Source organism: Carassius gibelio, chromosome A21 (assembly GCF_023724105.1).
Source record: "Carassius gibelio isolate Cgi1373 ecotype wild population from Czech Republic chromosome A21, carGib1.2-hapl.c, whole genome shotgun sequence".
NCBI lineage: Eukaryota > Metazoa > Chordata > Actinopteri > Cypriniformes > Cyprinidae > Carassius > Carassius gibelio.
This window is the reverse complement of record NC_068391.1, coordinates 17,857,760-17,874,788: the sequence shown is the minus strand read 5'-3', so window position 1 is coordinate 17,874,788 and position 17,029 is coordinate 17,857,760. Positions and strand designations below refer to the sequence as shown.

Here is a 17,029-nt window from a genome sequence, read left to right as displayed (position 1 = left end):
ATCCAAATGGCGTTGTGAAAGCTGTCTTTTCTCTGGACAATGGAGACAAGGGGATCTGCCAATAGCCCTTTGTTAAGTCCAATGTCAAATAAATTTAGACACCTGCATTCACCTTGCAGTATTCCACACAGAATCGGACTGAGCCATCCATTTTCAGAACTAAAACTATCGGGCTCGCCCAGTTACTATTAGATTCTTCTATTACCCCCATGTCAAGCATAGCTCCTAATTCAGCCTGAACTACTTTTTTCTTGTGCTCAGGTAAAGATACGGCCGGCTGCGAACTACCACGCCCGGCTCGGTCTCGATATGGTGCTGAATCAGGTTAGTACGGCCCGGTAGGGGCGAGAAGACGTCGGCAAACTCCGCCTGCAATTTCGTTCAATCAGTGAGTTGGGACGGCGAGAGGTGACCTCCACCTGGAGCCAGGGCGAGGGATTGTGGTTTGATATTCGCCTCTGGCCCGAGATCATCCTCTCCGCCAATCACCACCCCAATGTATGGACTTTTGTTCTCAAGTCCAGCACATACTGAATTTCGTTTTTGCCTTGAGATGGTCCCTCCTCCCAAGTTTCTCTCAGTACGTCGAGCAACCCCCGGGGCTGGCGTCCATAGAGAAGCTCGAAGGGGGAAAACCCCGTGGAGGCTTGCGGGACCTCTTGCACAGCTAATAACAAGGGCTCTAGCCACCTATCCCAATTTTTGCCGTCTTCGTGAACGAACTTACGGATCATGGATTTAAGTGTGCGATTAAATCGTTTGACCAGGCCATGGGTTTGTGGGCAGTGATGCGCGGGTTGATCCAAAATGCGCGGGTGCCTGTGGTCACCCGCGGTTGCCCGCGGTTACGAGTTATCCAAAAATATTTTTAATGATATTCGGGTCGCGGTCGGTCGGGTCGTTTGAAATATAGATGCCAATTAAACCTTTGTAATTAATATAGTACTAGACACAATTTTGAAATACATAGGCCTACACTTTATTGGCTGAATAACTGGCGCGAAGATGACGCATGATCTCAGTCTGCACGTAGAGATGAAAGCGGCACGAGAAAAGGTGAAGACCTGTTTTTGGTAAAACATGATTTTAACGACTTCATTAAGTTTTGTTTTATAGAAAACTCTAGTCGATTAACGCATATACGCGTTATGAGTCATTTTCTCCTGATAACCACGAAAAGAACTTAAATTACACTTTCAGTTTTGATCGTACAGATAAGAGCAATACATCAATCGAATCTGTAAAGGGTCTACTTTTTTGAATACAGACATAATAACAACAGAACGTTGTGCACTTATAAAATAAAGAGAACAAACAAGGTGTGCTGTCTGCGCTGATCGTAATGTACAAAAACGTCATTAAAATGAAGTGTAACTCCGTGAATACTCAATGAAGAGACATGAGAGAGATATCTATAGAAAGCTTGACATGTCTGCTTTTAAACTAAACAAGTGCTGCTAACAGATATTCTGTGATAAAGTAATCCATATGAAAACAACGCGATGTCTAGTTTTTCACGTCTCCCTTCATTATATTTACTGTGACCATGTTCTTTCAATTTATCCCCCCTAATAAACCTGAAAAAAATATTCTCAGCTCTTTTCAACATTAATTATGATAATAATAATAATAATAATAATAATAATAATAATAATAATAATAATAATGATAATGATGATAATAATAACAATAAATGATTTTTTTTTTTTTTTTGTAGAAAATCAGATTGTTAAGATAAAGATTTTCGTTTTCTATAAATTGTATCTTAATTTTGATCAATGTTTTATCAATCAATTGCCCGTATTTTATAAATAAGAAGCAAATATATAACAGACAATGTAATGAGGCGCCGGCAGGATCACTTGCATGCGACCTGGAGGGCGCCGAAACTCAGCGTGTGCCTCACAGATTTGAGAAATATAAGGCTATCTATTACAGAAAGCTTGAAATGTCTACTTTTAAACGAAAATATTAAAACCAAAATAAATAGGCTACTCTCTGTTTATGTGATCCATAATGTGCATTTCTCTCTGGCGTTCATGGCAAGTCAGCATCCTCAACTTAATCTTTGCAGCGACACAGAAAACACCAGTTTATTACTAAACAATTAAATGTCTCCTTGCATATTTTGGATCCAGCAGGCCATTCTGGGTTGAGCAAGACCCCACGGAATGAGCGAAAGGAGCGTAATATATGGAGAAATGCGCAAACCGGAACCTCATGTCTGCTGAACAGAAACATAAAGATAGACATAGCCAGACTAGACTATTTTAGAACAAATGATGAGCTTATTGACGATTTTTGTTAATAATTCTTGACAAAATTAGAATATATTAACGATTTTTTTTTTTTATTTCTTTATTTTTTTTTCCTTTTTTTTTTTTTTTTGTTTGCCTAGTTCATACGTCTATGGCCCAATGACGATATGATGAGCATTTACTACATTTTAAAAATGCGGGTCAGGAAGCGGGTCGGGTACAATATTTTATTTTCCTTTTTTTGCGGTCCGAGTTGCGGGCGGGTTAGTTGAAAATGTCGGTCGGGTGCGGGTTATTAATACATTGACCCGCGCATCACTGTTTGTGGGTGATAGATGCTAGTTCGAATTGATTTAATGCCCAACAATCCGTACAGTTCGCGTAACGTACGTGACATAAACGCCGTGCCCTGATCGGTGAGGATTTCTTTTGGAACCCCCACCCGGGAGATAAGAAGAAACAGGGCATCTGCAACACTTTTAGCGGAAATGTTGCGGAGGGCCACCACTTCAGGATATCGCGTTGCATAATCAACTATGACTAATGCAAAGCGATGTCCTCGTGCCGATCGCTCTAATGGCCCGATGAGGTCCATACCAATTCTCTCGAAGGTGACCTGCATTAAGGGAAGAGGGCACAAAGGCGCTTTTGGGGCGGCCGGTGGGTTTACCAACTGACATTCCGGACAAGACGCGCACCACCTGCGCACATTGTCATGAATGCCCGGCCAAAAGAAACGGGCCATGGGGTGATTTAGTGTTGCGGCCTGTCCCAATTGGCCCACCATAGGATTAACAATTGGGTTGTATTCAATTTTGTCCGAGTGTCTTTGGTCACTCTATACAACCGGTCTTTTAAAATGGCAAAATACGGATAGGAGAGCGGGACGGCAGGTTGGAGAGACTGGCCATCGATGGCGCGGACCTGTTGAAATGCTCCAGAGGAAAGTCATCACGCTCCGAAATAATTAGTCTCCCGATTTCGTTCGGTTCCCCTGAAGCAGACCCCAGCGGCCCTGGCTCAGTTTCTCCCACCTGTACCCTCACGGTCTCCTTCCGAGCCTTATTTCCCCCAAAAATTATCAGATGCCGGAGGTGGGGACTAACCGCCACCTCCACACTATGCTTTTGTCCCCGGAATTGAATGCTAATTGGGACAACCGGATACTCCACCACATCCCCGTGTACGCACCGCACCTTAACCACGCGGCTTGTATCCACTGCCCCCGGTTGAATCAGGCTTTGATGGATTGAGGTTTGGTTACTTCCTGAATCCACCAAGGCCGGATATGTACCCCCCTTGATACTCACTGGTATTTGGTACTCGCCAGCCTGACCGGGGGTGACCTGTGGGACGTCCGGGACCTGGATCATCGTCCCCACCTCCATCATAGGACACCTGTCCACGAAATGCTCCGGGTCCCCGCAACACCAACAGGCCAGCCAAGACCTACCCACTATTGAGCAATAGCTCCCCCCTTCCCCTCATTCCTCCCATTTTCATCCCCATCCAGCTTTTGTCATCTCACCTTTAGAAACTCAATCAAGCTGCCCCTCTGTAGGGAGTTTATTAACACTTAGCATGTGTAAAACAGGTGATTGGGATCTCTGCATAACCACTGACTAACCACTAAAATTAAGCTTTAATGATGAGAATCTTCTTAATCTCTTCTCATTGATTTCTTCAGAAATCAATGGAAGGCTTGGACAGTTTTCCTTTCTAGTTTAATGACCATGAGATGTCATATGGGAATGTAACCATGTGCAGAAAATCATATGTAGTAAAAACTAAAATAATTATTAATACTATTTTGAAAAAAAAAATTCAGTTTTCCTTAAATTTGTTAAAATTTAATTAAGTTAAAGTAATTTTTGGCAAGTATACCATTCGGTCTAGCGCTGTCACCTCACACTTTCACCAAGTGAAACCATCAAGGTCACACAGCACTGCCTTTGTGTCTTAGTCATGTGAAAGAAGCCTTGGTTCCTGTCTCAGGGACCTGTGTTGGATGCTCTATGTCATTGTGTAACACTTACAACGGACGCATCCCTCAGTTGGGGAGCAATCATGAGTGGTCACTCAGCCCAGTGTCTGTAGGAAAGGTCATCATCTTTCTTTGAACACAAATTGCCTGGAGATAAGTTTCAGGCTCTGAAACACTTCCTCACAGACCTCAGAGTTCAACATGTGCTGGTCCGCACAGACAACACTTCGGTGGTCTTGTATATAAACCAACGGAGGTTTGCGGTCATGTGCACTTTGTAAACTGGCACTCCAGATCCTCCTGTGGGCCCAGGGAAGGCTTCTGTCCCTGAGGGCAGTCTATATCCCAGGTCATCTCAATCAGGGAGCAACATCTTGTCAAGGCTGGTGGCAAGTCCTCAAGGTCATGGGGCAGACATCCAGTCAAGGCAGGCTCCAGATTTGGAGCGTTTTTGGCAAGGGCCAAGTCGACCTGTTTTCTTCTCTGGAGACCACTCACTGTGCTCTGTGGTTCTTTTTCACACATCCAGCTCCTTTGGTACTGTTTGGTTTGGTTCTCGGACCTTGTGTCCCTTCACGATGAGTGTTCATGGGAGAATGCGATCAGGAAGGACCTTCATTTGTTAATATGGTAGAGTTGGTATTCTCGTTCCCATAGCATTTCTGATACAACACAAGTTCCTGAAGAGGGATGTCTTCAGGTTATTTATGTAATCATGGTTACATATTTCCTGCATCCCTGTGTGCGCTTGCTTTGACCTATCAGAAGCTAATTCTGTTTACAATGGGTACACTTTTAAGCTTTCTGGTCCCTACATCACCCTGCCCATTATGTCTTGCCACTCTGTTGGAATGATTGCACACATGCTTCAGGACAAGGTCACAAAGAGGTGTTACAGCATCTCGTTACGTTCTGGGAACAATGGTTACATACATAACCTTGAGAAGTTTTATATATTGTAGTGAACATTCATTCATTTTCATGGTTTTAGATTTAGCTCATGATAATAACCGTTGTTCAACTCCAGTGATAATCCTGTAATGATAAATAAATTATTAACTCTAATAATTATCCAGTTGCAAATTCATTATATTACTTCAGAAGACTTGGAATATAGCATGTGAATCATGATAACCAATGTTATGATGCTTTTGCAAGAAAGTGATAAAAAAATACTTTAGACAAAAGTTTTCTTTCAAAGTGAGTTTTCTGCTAACCTGTCATGACCATAATGAGCAGTTGGCCATTTAGTTTTCTCTTAAGACATTAATGTTTTGCTATACACTAACATGCAAGTAGTACAAATTAAGGTTTCGTCTGTTTCAGTGGTTTTGGATTGTGGTTTGTAAAGTGGTTTACTATTTAGCAACAGCATTTAAAACCTATTCCTCTAAAATCTGGCAGATGGTAACCATATTAACTGTGACCATTTCGGACTAACGGAAGTGGCCTCTTGATGGTGTGGGTGTTAAGCAACTTTCTTTGTAAAAGATTGTATGTACCCCCAAAACCTCTATGAAAGGATGATGTTGGCACAAAAAGAGATTATAAGCAGTAGAAGAAAGTGAGGTGGGGCACAATTATACACTTTACTGTGTACTTATACCCCTTACCTGTTTCACTTCCTCTATTCCATCTGGCCACACTTCCTCCATATATATTTCAAGTAATAGTAATATTAGATTTTTTTTTTTTTAATGAACTTTTAAATGGTAGTAAATGTAGCTGCCATGTTGAAAATATTCTAACAATATATGGGTGGTTGCCAGAGAATAACTTATTGGGTTTGTAGTGTATTTTAGGTGGTTGCTACAGTAGATTGATGTTAACTAGCCCAAATCAAAAGATCCCAGTATATATGATATTCAGGAGCCAACATATGTATGATTTTTTTTTTTTATCCTTTATTTAACCAGGAGAAGCCCACTGAGATAAAAAAATCTCTTTTGCAAGGGGGACCTGGCCAAGATAGGCAGCTGAATTACATCACATCATTACATACGTACAAAGACACACACACAAAAAAAAAAAAACCATGAAAATAAAAACAAATAAAGTAATAGAAACAGTTTGAAAGACAATTATGCACTTACAATGAAATCTCAATTAAAAACACTGACATGTGAGGGAGTCCAACTCAAAACATTTCATTCTTAACTTAAAAACACTCAAAGGAATCAATTTACTAAGTTTTAAGTTGTTCTGCAGCAAATTCCATGTAAAGGAAGCAGAATAAACAAAGGCTTTTTTACCCAGCTTAATGTAGTTGGTCTATTTTTAATTTATTTATTTATTTGTTTTTTATTACTAGTTCCTTTATATTACATATAGTCATTAATATCATCTCATTTTCTTTTGCACTTTATTTTACAGTATGTGCACTCACCTGTTCTTACATTGTAGTTAGCTAAGAAAGTGGTGAATAATATAAGGAAACTACATATGTTTGGGTTAATTATAAAGGCAATTAATGTAATTACTATAACAAATACATAGTATGTACCTGCAGTAGAGGACTGGGTTAGACTTTATTTTAAGGTGTCCTTGTTACAGTGTAACTATGCAATTAAATACTGCGTAATATTAATTAAATACTATTATACAGTTAGGGTTAGGATTTGGGTTTTGGTTTGGCTCAGGGTTACTTGCATGTAATTATGAATAATTAATTGTTATTATATTAGTAAGTACATGTAAACTAAACTACTACACTTTCTTAGGGTCACTACATTTGACCTAAACAAAGCATTTTCATAAAATGTGACATTATTAAAGACAATATCAAATTGCCTTGTCCTTGAAACACAGTCATGAGGGTCCAAAGAAGTGGTTATGCTGGTTATACCACACTGACTTTATTTCAATGAAGGAAAACCTTTACAAAATCTAAAATAATATATAATTTATTTATTTATCTGTTTAGTTAGTTAGTATTCAGTAATACAAAATTGTGTCAAAATACTTATGGGAAAAAAAGTTAAAAGTTGTCTTAACTGAAACTTTTTTTGGAATGAAAACTACAGCAAATATACTTTGTGCGTTCATATTTACTCTAAAAGCAAAGAAAGAAAGAAAGAAAGAAAGAAAGAAAGAAAGAAGAAGAAATGGAGGAGTATTTTAAGTAAATTTTTGAATGAATACCATTTTTAATTCATGTTTGCATAATAAGATCTGACATACTTCACACGAAACACTGCTCTTCTAGTGCTTCATGACATTTAAATAAAGCATACAAAGTCTTGTATCTATAGTCAGCTAATAACCAGATTGATAGACATTTGGGTTTCACTAAACGCTATCACTAGCAAACAAGTATAGAGCAGAATTAGTGAGCATCCATGGTATCCATCCTCCTAGGTGACTAGAACAGTCCTGGTGGCATCAGAAAGATACATAATGCCAAGCAGCTGTTAGAGAAATATGAACACAGGTGAGGAACATGCTCGCCCCAATCTGCAGGGCTGACGGCTTCCTATCACTGCACTACGGAGGTCAAAAGATCAGCTCCACTAGCAACAAAGGATTGAGGATTAGTTTAATAACACAGGAGGCCCTTTTCATCTGTGGTGAATGCAAATGATGCAAACAAAAGCTTTCGGGAGGTGATGGTCTGTCAGATTAGTGTGTCTGGACGCACACTTTGGATGCTGTGAATGAATCGCTCTGCTTTTCTGTGGAGCAGATGGTATTGTTACTATTAAAATGCTTAATAGATTCTTTATAGGAACTCTTAAGCTGAAGTAGCTCAGACTACCTTGTTTTCTTACAAAGCAACTTTTGACCCAAAGGTATGATCCAGTAGGACCAAAAGAGGGCAGCATAGTTCTGTTTGATACAAATAGAAGCTTGGTCACCATATTCAGAAGATAGAGCCAAATTTAATAAATTAAATTAATGTAATAATGATTGGAATTTTTACATTTCATTATAAATCAGAATTCGATTTTAAACAAATCCACTATAGTCAGGGAAACTGGGGAAAACAGGGAGACAAGAAAAAAATACATTTTAGATATGTAATACACACATGGTAATGGTTGTCAGATGTTTTTTTTTATCTTTATTTATTTATTTATTTATTTATTTATGTAGAAGTCTATTTTGTGTGTTTTTTTGTTTTCCTGTGATGATAATGATATTACAAAGAAAACTATTTGTGTTTATAGCTGCAGTCATGTTTAATCAAATCAAATAATATATTTATGTATAGCATTTATGTGAATATTCCTGAGCCGACTGTAAATATGATTATAGAAAATAGTCAAAACAACTTTTCTGTTATTTCAGATCTGTTGTGTATTTGTGAACTGTGAAATAGATATATTATATAATAGTAGATATTTTACTTGTCAGATGGATAAAATCTATTGTACTTTGTACTGAGAATTTATAGAGGAAACTGCAAATAGATTTGACTAACCAACAGGCAGTGAAATATCATATGACTATTAATATTCTGTTGCGTTATTTGTCTTTTGTTTCTTTGGAAGTGTATTGTCAAACATAACGTTTCATGATCTACATTGCATTATTATTAAATTTGTGAGTCTGCTGAACGGAGTACTGTAATGTATTAGTCTGCTTATTAAAAACCTAATGACATATATACCAAGGGTCTATATATCCTGCAATTTCTCATGCAATATTTAAAAACGGGCATTTTAAAAAGATATTGTTACATTACCTGTGAAACAGAACAGTAAACGTAAAGCTGAGGTAGAGTAGAAGCCATATTTACACACAATGGAAGCTATATTTACTTGCAAATGAGATCTCTTTTAAGTCTCAATGCCAGCAATTGTCTCATTTGTGTCTATTTTTATTATTTATTTATTTTTTTCCTTGTTGTTGTTGTTGTTGGTATATTATTAAGTCTTTTTAGAAACTGATTGACATGAAGTCTTTCTACTGTATATATTCCCACTGGACAAAACACTTCAGATATCACAGGCTTTGAAAAGTGTGATCTACATGACACCACGAATGCAACATATTAAATAGACTCAGGCCCATATTGTGTCAAATTAAATATGGAGTCAACTTTGAAGCAAATACTTATTAATTATAACCAAAGACCGAAAACACAAATCAGAGATCTCAAAATGAACTCAAGCTTTTCTTATTCAATTCATTCAAAACAAATGACTAGAGCTATCATTTCTCTTTAAATAGCTCTGTAACTGTATGACAACAATCGTCTCATTTGTGTATTTTTGGTATCAGGGCCATCCTTAGCTGAAAGAAGTTAATTGACTGACTTTTATTAAGTGTCTTTCTACCGATTTTGTTTGAACAAACATTTTACATATAACACGTTGCAAAAAGTAAACATGACAGCACAGCATGCCTATTAAACGGACTCTCACAGGCCCATTTTGAGTCAAATGGAGTCAACTTTAACTCAAGCAAATAGCTATTAGCTAGATGTCTGACCAATGTGCTGTTGTTTTCGGCATGTTCTCACTCTCAGACATGCCTCTGTGCTGTCAGCGGGACAGCGCACTGATTCGGCACGCGGCAGATGTGGCACAGTGGCGTCTGCCGCTTCTGACTGCAGCTCCCTGTGTGATGTGACTGAAGAGATGAAAGGCGAGGTTGTTGCCGTGGTGGTAATTACCGCGGATACAAACGGGAACAAAAAGCTGCTTTGTTTGCCATTCTGTCACCCAATCAGTGGGGTGCATAAATCTTTCTGATATGTCTGTCAGATGCACCTGAAACTTTTCTTTCTCCTCTGTCTTAATGAACGAATGGTAAGTAATAAGTGTGATGTTACATACAGTAGATGCTCAGTCGGCACTACAGTTACTTAAATGTAACTTTATAAGTGTGAAATAAGATCTGGGGCAAATATGTTTCCGGCTAACTCTTTGTTGTCTTTTAATGAAGGTGAGCAATTAAACAATGAGAGCAACAGCAGCCAACAAACATCATCTTTAGTTGGGGCCAGCATCTTGTAGTCAAGTATGTGCTCAATAAATAAATCGAATCCTCTCATTTTTCTGTTCCTATTTGATTTCCTCTGAAGTCTGGGTGGAAGTGGCCTACACCCGACTTAATGAGAGTGAGAGGTGTCATGTAACATTGAATGATTGACTGACGGTGCGCCAGGATGAACTCATGAGCTTCTATTTCTTAAATAGTTGCCTTATTTAGGATGATCATTAGCTGGTGTCAGTTTTAAGATGTTCAGAACCTGATGCAATCAGGAGCAACTACTAATTGCAAGCTGTCGTAAGTGGAAGCTTGCTAAAACGTCTGTTCAAATAGTTTGGAAGTTGATGTAATGAACCGCAAGTTTTTTTTTTTTTTTTTTTTATCTTTAGGCTTTGCTTTTACTCAAAATTCGGAAGTGAGTGGCATGGCAGTGTGAGTTTTTATTCAGTTCCTGTTAGAAACAAAGATATCTGTTTTTCAAAAATAGCCTTCTGTGCAGCTGCCGCCAATTCTCTCTCAGTAACCTTTCAATCAAGAGTCCAGTCCTGGGTGGGCTACCCTACTTCCAGCCCCCAAGAATCAGCACTGGAGGCAAGCCAATGCTTCCCCCTCAACATGACCAGGGCATCCCAAAGGTTAATGCAGGCCCGGTCTCCACTCGATCAGCTCTCATTACTAATGTTCAGGGGTATGGGTTACCAAATTGCTCCCAATTGGGCTCACGGAGTGAGACTTTGTGCCCAAAGCAAGACGTTCAATGGAAATAATTATCAGCGGTTGGCTTGCAGGTCACTGCCACATGTTCGCACATACTGAAGGACATGCAGGAACAAGGTCACGGTTATGGGTCTAAGACACCTGATAATTCTTTAAGTACCGGAAGACTTAAAAAAAAAAGCTTTTGTAGCTCCAGACACTGTCAAAGCATGCCTTGTGCTTGCTAAATTCTGTGTGGCAGCGATATTAGATATTTAGATTGGGATTGTTTAATGGTTCGCCAAGATAAGCTGACTACACATGCTTTGGGGCTGGGTGGGTTGGGTGATGAAAACAGGTTATGATTCAACAAAGCCCACCTTGAAGCAACAAGAAAACATGCACAAAGGCACAAGTGCAGATATAGTACACACTACACCCTACAGCATATTCCAATTGGGTAATTTGGATTGGTTAGAAGGGGGGTACAAATGGACTAATTGAAATGGGCTCTCATTACAAGCCTCATTATAAAAGCAATAAAGTGACCTTAAGATAAGAAGTGAAAGTCTAAGGACCTGACAATGAAACCCAGATAAAGATCACATCTATTAAGAGCATTCCTACTGATTGGAACCAAAATGCTAGTCATTAAAAATCTACTGTATACTTTAATAAATTGCAGACAATTTGGGATTTTCTACACACAGGGGGTCGTGATAACATTTTCTTCTTTTTCTGACCAAATAATTGTGTAGAGAGTTGCTCTTGGAAATTTAAAAACAAAGATGAAACAGAACAATGAAATAAATGAGGTTTGGCATTATGATCAGACTTCTGCCCTGTAGCCCATCTACCTAAAAACTTTTAATTAAATAAGATTTTGACACACACTCATTCCAACACAAGCAGTGAAAAAAGGTGAAAATACACATCACATATGTTTAACAAACCATCCTCACCTTGGAACGACAAAGCACTTCTCTGAAGCTGTTAAAAACACATTTCATTTCCAGCTGAAATTGCATAAGCTGGGCCCATGGGTTTTCGCAACATTGCAGTGCTGTGCTTACACTTTTTGATATCTACAAAAATCTTGCATTTTATGTGTGTTTTAAGTCGTATCTGGAAGGCAAGACTGAATATTAATATTAAGTAGGTATTCATTTCCTCGTGTTGAAAATGGTAATCTGTCTTTCATTTTCTTAACCCTTTAAAGCCTGACTTTAAAAAAAAGGGCAGAAAATTATATATTTTTGGAAATTAGATGTTTATTAAGCCTTGAATAAAAATCACAAAAAAAATTTTTTGCCAACTCATTTTGTTTATGATATTGTTTTTGTATCACATTTGATACATCAGGCTTTTTGGGAACGTTTTGCTTACAACAGTGTATATTTTAGATACAAAAAATCTATTATGCCTTTAACAGTTTGAAAACATAGAACATTTTAGGCAGTCTCTCTCTCTCTCTCTCTCTCTCTCTCTTTTTTTTTTTTTTTTTTTTACATAGATCTTTTTTCCAGTCCTTTTATTTCACTTTGTGGTAGTCACGAAAGCAGTTTCTGTCTTTGTTCAGGCAAAGATGCACCTTGCACTTCTCACAGTACACATGTGAGAAGTGATTGTTGGTGCAATGCTTGCATCTTTGTCGGGTTTCCCATGTTGGAAAATGATCCATGGCATCCCTTCTGACATCCAGGGGCACACTGCAGCTTGACCTTTTACGGGGTGCTGATGGAGCTGCTTCTGGACAGGATAGTGGTCGGCCAACCTTTTTAGCCTTTCCAGCACTTGTGAGTGAAGTACCAACCAAAGCTTGAAACCTTCGCAGAGCCATGGTTTTCATCTTGGGGTCTAGCATCTTCTGGTCTCTTCTGTAGAGGTTCCACGCATTGATGACTGCCACTGTAACAGTGTGCCACCAGATGTACATGTACCATCTTCGGGATCTGAAGCTAAATTTGTAAAGTGCAGACAGCATATCAAGGAGATCGACGCCTCCCATTAACTTGTTATATGCTTCAACGATGGCTGGTCTGGGAACCATTATGTGAGTTTTGGATTTGCGATCCCAGGTTTCACATTTCCCACAGGTTCAATACCCACAAATGAAGAAATCAGGTTCACTGCTTTGTTGTCAAATCATCTTACAATGATGTTGTTGTCCTGGTTCACTCTGAAGTCCATTGACCCCCTTCCATGTTTCTTCATTTCCCTTTCATCCATCATGGTACAGTTGGCCATCCTGTTCATCCGGATTGTGCCAATGTAGTGGATTTCTCTCTCCTTTAGGTGCTGCACTAGGGGAACTGATGTAAAGTAATTGTCTGCAAAGACCTTGTGATTTTTTCCTGCTGGAAGTGTCGATGTCATTTTCAGCACAACTTCTCCTGTAACACCCACTTCTGATTTTTCTCTGTCTTGATGTTCTGCACCTTGACAAACATCAAAGTCATAAAGAAAGCCACTTTGTCCTGCACGTCCCCACATCTTAAAACCCCATTTGTGTGGTTTTGCAGGCATGTAGACACGTAGATGAGATTTTCCCTTGAATGGCACCATAATTTCATCTACTGCATGACATTCTTCAGGAGGTATGCAAAGAAACTGTTCTCGCAGGTTTTGTAACCATGGCCTAAGCTTCCACAGTTTATCTTTCTTTGCATCATCAGAAACACTGAAATTGTCCTGAAAGTGAATCAGTGTGAGCAATTTCAGAAACCGATCTCGAGACATTACATCACAAACTGCAGGAAGCTTTGTCTCCATCTCCCAATATGCTCTGACACAGGACATCTGTACTAACCCCATATGCATGTACATGCCTAGAACTTTCTCTATCTCTTTGGCAGTTGTGTTTACTGACTTGCCCTCTTTTTGTACGCTGTACAGATTTGTTTGTTCTGCCGTTTCCTGTAGCATTTCATCAGTGACAAACTGTTTGAAATACATGTATGGAGTCCAGTTACACCTGTCTTCTGTCCCTTCCTCATCAGATGCAATGAAATCGACAGATGGAGGTTGAAATTGTTTTTTTCTCCATCTGTATTCTTTCTTTTTTGCATTATCCTTCACTGACTGCTTTTTGAATGTGTTCTGTGTTGTTGGGACCTCAACTTCTATGCTGCTCTGGACTACACTTTCGACTTTATAATCTTCCTCATCACTGCTGTCTGAACTTCCATCAACATGCATGGCCTGAGGAATCAATTCCTCATCATCATCATCCTCCTCCTCTTCCTCTAACTGCTCTAGGTCACTTGAATTGCCATCCATTATTATGTCGATTACATTTTGAAGATGCTTTTTTTTTCTCTCTTCTTCCTCTAATCTTTTTGACATCTAAAAATACACATAAAAAATGATGATTCCAGCATATTGATTATAATTTTAGAGGAATTGTTACTGTAAAAATAACCTAAATGTATTGTAAGATGACATTGTGGTAGGCATATTGTAGATTACATTAAAAAAAATGTGACACGACTATTCAGGGATAAAGAACCTTATACCTGCAGTTTCAAATTTAATATGTGCATTTTTAACACAATATATATTTTAATATGGCATATCAGTCATTAATTGCCATTAATTGAATCATCCCAATATTGTGTGTGGTTGCATTGTGGTAGTCATAAAGTAGATAACATTACTACAATTTGACATTACTGTTTAGACATAAAGCACCATTAATACCTGCAGTATCAAATTTGATACACAATTTCCAACACGATTTACTTGTAATTTAACGATTAAATTATTAAGTAATTATGCATTATTTCAATTCAGAAAGTGTTACATTAGTTATATCAGGCGCAATCCAATATTATTTTTTACCTTAACAACTTGAAATTTGCCTTTATTTTCCTGTCGATAGCGTCTGGCTTGATCCAATCGCAGACGCCATTTTGGAAACCTAAAAAAATCAACCCTCTACTGCCTGCAGTACAGTGAAATTCCACAGGATGGCAGAATACATGTATCAAAATAGATAGAACAGGTTTTCAAAGAAAGAATTGCTCTCACTGATTTAATATATCTCTTAGAAACTCGTGTATCAAATATGATACGTGCGGTTTTAAAGGGTTAAACACACACACACACACACACACACACACACACACACACACTATATATATAAAAATATTAATTTAATAATTTCAATAATTTCATTAGAAATTATGTTAATAATTATAATAATACTTTTTGAATGCCTATTCTCATTTGATTATTTTCTCCTGAGAATTTTGTATCAGTAGATTTAAACAACAGCCCCCCCCCAAAAAAAAAACACAAACATCGTCAAGAACTGTCCATTACTCTAAACTGTGATTAGATAAGCCACACTTAAAACATTGTAAACACCATATACACAATATCCAACAGGTTTTTTTTTTTTCTAGTAACAGTGATAAAGAACCAAAAATGGTAGTGTGCACTTCATGCTGCAATTCTTCAGTGATCTTCCTCCAAATAGCCTTCCAGTCGGCTGAAGTTTAATCTTAGCTAGTTACAAATGACTCTATCTGGATAATTGAAACCTCATATTTTGTACACACAGTTGCTGGAGCAGATGCCATGCTTTACTAAATTTCTTCCCATCGTCACATTGTGCTCACCTGTCAACCTCGTATTTAACAGCGTCCACCCGTTGTTAGCACCTGTCACACTCCCCACCCTTTTCCAGCTCCAGCTCCAGATCCCAGTAAAACACAATGATACAGGGAGGATCTGTGCCACATGTGCCCTGGTGCTACTGACAAGACTTGAGCGAGTGTTGATAGACATCTACCACCACTGACAAGACTATTAACCTCTCTGAATTGTTCATAGAACTGAATGTATGGCATATACCAAAGGCCAACACACTCCGAAGGACTTCCTTCTTATGTTCAAGATGTAGTTTTACATGACGGAAGATTGCCAGTGGAAAAAAAAATAGATATAACTCAACTAGTATAACTATTGTTTCAACTCAAAAACGCATGTTGAAACAACTGCATCACACACAGAGAAGAACATAAATAAGATAAAATAAATGTTAAGGCAGGGGAGTAACAAATTTTTTTAGGTTGACTCAAATTGTTTTTTTTACAGTTTGATTCTTATAACCACATAGTGATCAAGGCTAGTCCTTTTCATTCTCCCTTATGGAGAAAAAGTAACTTCAGCTGAAGTGAGTCTCTGGGTGAGGTATTGCTTCAGTAACAGCTACCTTTGGTCAATAAAACTGCTCTGCCTCAGTGTGCTGACAGACTGAAGGAGTGTTTCATTTAGACCTGCTGTGAAAAACTGAATTTGCAAGTGTTTGCTTTATAACCCCAATTAGGTTTTTTGATTTTAATTTTAGATGGGCTAGGTGATCTAGGTTGGCTAGAATGATCTAAGAGTGAGGATGACGTCATGTATGTGTGCTGTGTCTCAATTCCTCAGCATATAGTATAATGAGCACACTTGCACACTTGAACACTCTTCTGAATATTATTAATTTGTCAACGTCTTTAGGATATTTAGGATTATCAGTCAGGATATAAACTATATTATAGTACCGACACTGCTCTCATCAGACCATTGCTTTTCATGCTTTACATTATCTATGAGAGATCAATTCGATTCGAGCAGGGGACAATCGTGCCTGCATCGCGATCGAATTCCATACTACGCCTAGCTAGATGGTTCTCTGAACTGGAGAAAGTACACTCTTCTTGGCATTCAGTCTTAAACCCAGCTCCCCCAGGTGTGCGAGAATGACATCTCGATGCCGAGTCGCAACCTGCTCTGACTGAGCTAAAATCAACCAATCGTTGATATAGTTGAGAATGCGGATGCCCTGCATGCGCAGGGGGACTAGAGCTGCATCTAAACATTTTGTGAACATGGGGGGAGAGTGCAAGGCCGAAGGGAAGTACTCGATATTGGTAAGCTTCGCCCCCAAAAGCGAATCTCAGAAACTTCCTGTGTTGTGGAAGGATGGATATGTGGAAGTATGCATCTTTGATCGATTTAAGACCCGCAGATCTATGATCGGACGCAACCCCCCATGATTCTTTGAAACTATGAAATATCGGCTGTAAAACCCGGATTCCCTGTCTTGAGGAGGGACCACCTTGATGGCCTCCTTCTCTAATAGGGTTTTCACTTCCTGTTCCAT

General features: G+C 38.7%; 1 protein-coding gene across 1 annotated transcript; it reads right to left on the bottom strand.

The window, feature by feature from the left end:
- Positions 1-13,020: 13,020 nt before the first annotated feature.
- Positions 13,021-14,154, bottom strand: LOC127942320 (piggyBac transposable element-derived protein 2-like). Its single transcript, XM_052537991.1, has one exon. The coding sequence runs from the start codon at positions 14,152-14,154 to the stop codon at positions 13,021-13,023; it is 1,134 nt and encodes a 377-aa protein (XP_052393951.1).
- Between the last annotated feature and the right edge of the window lie 2,875 nt (positions 14,155-17,029).

Excerpts from the sequence above, each read along its gene's own strand:
- LOC127942320 (XM_052537991.1), bottom strand. The coding sequence starts at position 14,154 with ATGGATGGCAATTCAAGTGACCTAGAGCAGTTAGAGGAAGAGGAGGAG.